We start from the raw sequence: 6827 nt of genomic DNA on the forward strand, positions 1-6827 counted from the left end.
TATTACGGTAAGATTATCGAAAACTAAATATTTTACGAGATATTTTATTTTTTATATCAAAATATATCAGATTAAAATATAAAATAACACAAAACGTACTTAATGAAAAAATACTTTATTATATTGTTTTGAAAAGCTCTCGAGATAAGCTACAAGAATATGCAATAAAAAATATAGTCTTCCATTAAAAAAATTAAATGTGACCTTCATGTGACCTTCAAATAACTCTTTAAGGTCAAACCAATGGTATCATCTTATGGCCCCCTCGAAACCATACAACTTTTGTCTAAAACATTTTTGTCTTAAACTTATAGATTTTAAGATATTTCAGTGGATACATTAAAATGGCCTACCCTGTATAATCATTTCTCTTTATTTCGTAGTAATAATAATAACAGAATAATTTGATTTTCTCTAAGAAATATCTCTTTAATTTCTCTATAACTTTTAGGACATTTTTTACACAATAAGATATAAGAAGAATATACAATTTATAAAATCTCTTAATCTTTTAGGCATCTATAGAGAAACCAGCGAATGTTCCAGTCGTTCTATCTTTTCCATCAGTATTATATCAGACTCAGGGCGGTATTCAAGATGAAATGGCTCTTCCTCTGGGGACAGTCGTAAATGCCATTTTTAAGAACCAAGCCTGGTTATATGTTCAAACACCTCACGGCCAGGAAGGCTATGTTGATTACGCCGCCTGTTTGCCTCTGGGAATCTTACCGCATCCTACACAAGGACCTTGCTGGGAGGATTCTACCGACATCTTTCCCCGACCTCTCGGTGAGCAAAATTTCCTCCCTAAGACTCGAAAAAATGAAAGAAACCTTAACGATATAAAGAAATGTCATTCGTTTACTGCAATCGCATTTAAATTTCCGACATATATATTTTAAATCTATGTATAATTTATGTTTGATATATTTTTTCTTTATCAAATTATATATACAGAATGTTTAATAATAATTGCCCCACTTGTAATGTGCAGTTAGAGCCGGTGAAACCGCAGGAAAGTCCTTTACCATTTTGCGATTTTCGTAATAATAATTGAGAAATTAATTAAAAAAGATCGACCAATTCGCGCGAGTATAAGCACGCAGCGAGAAGCAATGCCGCCCATATCAGGCCATCCTTTCTCACCACGCGGTAATACTCGCGCGAATTGGCCGATCTTTTTAAATTAATTTCTTATTAATTATTGCGACGATCGCAAAACGGTAAAAGACCGTTCGTATTTGGTTTTATCTGCTCTACCTGCACATTACGGGTGGGGCGATTATTATCAGACACCCTGTATATATGTATGTATGTATATAGGGTGTCTGTCAATCTCATCACCCATCGTGTGCAAGTAGAGCAGATGAAACCGAGAAGAAAAATCCTTTTCCATTCTGCGATTTTCGTAATAATTATTGAGAAATTAATTTAAAAAGATGGACCAATTCGCGTAAGTATAAGTGCGCGGCAAGAAGGAACAGCCCAGAGACAACCCAAAAGTTTGCGGTCGCTACGCGCGCGACGAAGTTTTGGGAGGAGCGCTCTACAAATGACAATAGTTACGTACGAGCGGTCGTACATACAGATCTGGAAACTGCGTTACTTTTTTAATGATGAGGATAAAGTGAAAACGATTTGGATAGTTCTTTTGATGGCCGCTGCCATCACGGGATGTAGAGATGCGCCTACGCACGTCAATTGTACGACAGAGAATGATGTTTCCTTCTAATCTTTTCACCGGTAGCTGTCAAAATCCAAAATGTTTTTTATAAAACGTTTCGATCTGTAAGGTCGACATTTGGAAGTAATTTCAATAATTTCTTTGGAAATAATTTGAAGCACCAATAAATGCCATTCAAATAGTAACATAATGAAATGAAAATTTCATCTGTAAACTGTTTTTGTTAATTTAACTATACAATTTGAAGATGTGAAAGGTCTTGAGGCAAGCAATTCATAAAAATAATCAATGGCTGGGATTGTAAACAAATAGAGTCTGCTTTTTCAGTGCTGTTTTTAACGCTTTTAACGCATCTGATTGCTGCAGATATTTCCATGTCATTGGATAATTAAACATGAATGTTTTTTGAGACTAAAAATATAATATTTACTTTTATACCTTCGCTAGATACATCTTTGCTGTTTAGGTTATTATTCGTCTCCAGAGTTATTTGTGGTTGTAAGACATCCAGTTCTGATTAGTTCCGACTGACAACGTGTCGGGTTCGGACGTGTTTTTGCGTGCTGCATATGTCCTTTGTCTGGACCTTTTTTTGGACTCAATGGCTGGGATTGTAAACAAATAGAGTCTGCTTTTTCAGTGCTGTTTTTAACGCTTTCAGCATCTGATTGCTGCAGATATTTCCATGTCATTGGATAATTAAACATGAATGTTTTTTGAGACTAAAAATATAATATTTACTTTTATACCTTCGCTAGATACATCTTTGCTGTTTAGGTTATTATTCGTCTCCAGAGTTATTTGTGGTTGTAAGACATCCAGTTCTGATTAGTTCCGACTGACAACGTGTCGGGTTCGGACGTGTTTTTGCGTGCTGCATATGTCCTTTGTCTGGACCTTTTTTTGGACTCCCTCCTCTCTTAAGAGGAATTTTTGCTTATATCTTACAAACCCATAAGAAACAATGGTGTATGGGCGACTAATGCCCAACCAGCCATAAAAGAAAGAAGAAGAAGAATCCAGTTCTGATTCTAATATACTTCTTTCGCTGTATCAATTTGATTCACCATCTATGATTATCGTGATCATAATTTATTAATGCTAATTCATCAATTTATCATTAATCAATCTATTTGCATGCGACAAGATTTTCTGTTTCATACCGTCTGAAATAAATATTGTTAGCACTGCATCCGCTGTTAAATAAGGACGTTTAAGCAAAACCTGTGCAGAAATTGCATTCAAATTTCAATTCACGTTTTGTAAAATATCGAAATATTGAAGGCTATAACTTTTTAATAGAAGAGATATAAAAATGTATCACGCAAAAGGCGTATATTTGTTAACCTTAATAAGATATACTCACATCTGCGATTACTCTGCCGGTTTCATCGTATTTCACAAACTTTCTCACAATACAATTTTTTTCGAAGTGTCTCCCAAATAAATTGCATGGGTTTCAAAGAGTTCATTTCCGGAATAATTGATTCCCATTTTTTGCGAATTTTATCGTCTTTGGACACTTTAAAAACTGATCTCTTCACGTGAATACTGTTATACCCTGTTTTGCATTTTGGCACTATACGTCATTTTTCAAACAACAAAAATTGTGTTCACTTTTGTTAATTGCACGTTTTATTTTCATTATTCACTGTTATTAACGGTCGTATAAACTGCTATTCAAAGCATCATTCAAATTCAAAGCGTGGTTTAAAACAACATCCCTTACAACTACCGATACATGCGGCCAATATAAGAACTATAGAAACCGTTGTCATTAAGCGACGCATCCCCCATCATGGGAGTTTCCAAATCTGTATGTACGACTGTGAGCGGTACATAACGATAGGGATGTTCGATCTTGTGATAAAAATCGATTTCTGAATCGATTCTGAATCGCCGGTGTGAAAATCGATTCTTATAAAATCGGAATGCAGAAGATCGATCTTGTGAGAATCGATCTTTTTACATCACACAGTATAAAAAAATCCAAACATGCCAAAAAGTAAAGGAATTAACTAAAGTGCAGTTCTGTACCCAAATTGGAATCGAATTTTAGCGCAAGCCACAAATCTTGACAGATTGATGACCACTAATTTAGGAGTTAGGAAGCTTTTGAAAGGTTAAAGACAAGAATAAAAAGTATTTTAAATAATATATTAATATTTTTCACTTTTTTTTATTAATCGATTAACCAGTCTTTGTTCGAAAGCGACGAAAGAAACAGCAATTGCTGTAGATGCGTCGGCGAAAGTCTGTTTCGACTTTCGATTAATATACTACCTGCCTTGGAAAACAAGCGTTCCGATGGGACAGACGTTGCTACTATAAGTAATTAATGATGTGCTACTTTACTTAGTATCGGATACACGTTGTTTTTATGCCAGTAGTTCAAATGGTTATCGTTCAATATAGTCGTCGGTTGATTAAGATAATGCTTTAGATCTGTCGGCATTTCACTTCCCGAATAGGTTTCTTCTTCATGAATTGCCTGATGTCGACTGAGGAGGGTCTCGTGGTGAGACCAGAGATTATCGGAGCGGTCTTTTTGGTGAGCGACGTTTTCCGACGTTATTAACGATGGATTCTCATACAGCACAGAACATTGCAATTACATTGCAGTAATGTTACAATCTTGCAAGTTGCAATGTAATATTGTTGAGACATTATTGGAACATGCTATTGTAATATTTGATGAGAACGTTACAGCAACATTCCACAAACATTACAAAAAACAGTTTTCGGTAATCGCTAGTTCGTTCGTTTACCGCTATGCGGTGCGCGTTGCGTTATCTATCTCGCATTTAAGTTTTAGTCACGATGATTATACTGGTCGATAAAATAAGAACTTTCTTTTTGCCTTAAATTCTACCAAGTTATTTCTGATAGATTTTTTAGCGCTGATTATGAATCTGGCTGTAAAAATGGCATATCACGTCAAGTTTTTGAGAAAAGTTGCTCATTCAAAGTTGCTAAAATAAGCGTTTTTGATACTTTGGCATGAGCTACATCTTTCGATGGAGACGTACTACAGACGGTAGCGACAGCTCAAAATTAAGATCAAGACTTATACTTTATGATAAAAATGCCAGAAATCTCAGGCAGAAAAGGTTTTCCTGAAAAAAAGTGGTTGAAATATCTATTAGTGTCCTCCAGTCATATGTCTCTAATTGTCCGTTACTAAAATTTTTTAAAATCATTCTAATCATGAAAGTCGATATGTATACGTTTGCCTGGTCACTCATCACGAATCACGTGTTGAAATTTCAAATTGAAAATGGAGGATCCAAAATGGCGGACCAAATTTTTGAAAAATCATTCAAATCATGAGTATGTGTAGGTTTTTGTGATCGATATCACTTAAGAACAAAATTAGAATAGTTTTTTGTTACTTTTATTACTAAAAAAATTTTAGTAACAGACAATTGGAGACGTATGACTGGAGAATATTGCGATAGATGTTTCTTATGTTTCGATCACTTTTTTTCAGGAGAACCTTTCGTGCCTGGGACTTCGGGTATTTTTATCATAAAGTATAAGTCATAAGTTTTATTTTGAGCTGTAGCACGTCCCCAGATATAATTCACGCAAAAGTATCAAATACGCCTATTTTAGCAACTTTGACTGAAGTGTTCTCAAAAACTTGACGTGATACGCCATTTTTATAGCCTGTTATAGCCCGAAAAAGCTATACACTAGTTACTATATATAAATTATTTTAGATATATATTATTTTATACCATTGCTCAACGTGTAACGCGAATACAGATCACGTTACGAGTGTTGCCCGAGCGAAGCGCTGACAAGGTGAACCACGCGCGAAGCCCGAGCGACCGCGCAATCACTTCATTGCGAAAACGCGGAAATCAGGGCAAGCGGAATAAGGAAATTGCGAAAATGCAAGCAAAGAAGTCCTACTTAGAACTCCTTAGCTTGCACCCGGATCTTAAAACAGTTTTCGGTAATCGCTAGTTCGTTCGTTTACCGCTATGCGGTGCGCGTTGCGTTATCTATCTCGCATTTAAGTTTTAGTCACGATGATTATACTGGTCGATAAAATAAGAACTTTCTTTTTGCCTTAAATTCTACCAAGTTATTTCTGATAGATTTTTTAGCGCTGATTATGAATCTGGCTGTAAAAATGGCATATCACGTCAAGTTTTTGAGAAAAGTTGCTCATTCAAAGTTGCTAAAATAAGCGTTTTTGATACTTTGGCATGAGCTACATCTTTCGATGGAGACGTACTACAGACGGTAGCGACAGCTCAAAATTAAGATCAAGACTTATACTTTATGATAAAAATGCCAGAAATCTCAGGCAGAAAAGGTTTTCCTGAAAAAAAGTGGTTGAAATATCTATTAGTGTCCTCCAGTCATATGTCTCTAATTGTCCGTTACTAAAATTTTTTAAAATCATTCTAATCATGAAAGTCGATATGTATACGTTTGCCTGGTCACTCATCACGAATCACGTGTTGAAATTTCAAATTGAAAATGGAGGATCCAAAATGGCGGACCAAATTTTTGAAAAATCATTCAAATCATGAGTATGTGTAGGTTTTTGTGATCGATATCACTTAAGAACAAAATTAGAATAGTTTTTTGTTACTTTTATTACTAAAAAAATTTTAGTAACAGACAATTGGAGACGTATGACTGGAGAATATTGCGATAGATGTTTCTTATGTTTCGATCACTTTTTTTCAGGAGAACCTTTCGTGCCTGGGACTTCGGGTATTTTTATCATAAAGTATAAGTCATAAGTTTTATTTTGAGCTGTAGCACGTCCCCAGATATAATTCACGCAAAAGTATCAAATACGCCTATTTTAGCAACTTTGACTGAAGTGTTCTCAAAAACTTGACGTGATACGCCATTTTTATAGCCTGTTATAGCCCGAAAAAGCTATACACTAGTTACTATATATAAATTATTTTAGATATATATTATTTTATACCATTGCTCAACGTGTAACGCGAATACAGATCACGTTACGAGCGTTGCCCGAGCGAAGCGCTGACAAGGTGAACCACGCGCGAAGCCCGAGCGACCGCGCAATCACTTCATTGCGAAAACGCGGAAATCAGGGCAAGCGGAATAAGGAAATTGCGAAAATGCAAGCAAAGAAGTCCTACTTAGAAGC

General features: G+C 35.5%; 1 protein-coding gene across 1 annotated transcript in view; it reads left to right on the top strand.

Moving 5' to 3' along the window:
- The window catches only part of LOC115239095, a 45871-nt gene that overhangs the window by 34930 nt on the left and 4114 nt on the right, over positions 1 to 6827 (top strand). Inside the window, exon 8 of the mRNA XM_029813435.1 lies at positions 516 to 789. Coding sequence (XP_029669295.1) covers positions 516 to 789 — 274 coding nt within the window. The remainder of the gene's footprint in view (positions 1 to 515; positions 790 to 6827) is intronic.

The sequence above is a fragment of the Formica exsecta genome, unplaced genomic scaffold, assembly GCF_003651465.1.
Source record: "Formica exsecta isolate Colony F162 unplaced genomic scaffold, ASM365146v1 scaffold364, whole genome shotgun sequence".
NCBI lineage: Eukaryota > Metazoa > Arthropoda > Insecta > Hymenoptera > Formicidae > Formica > Formica exsecta.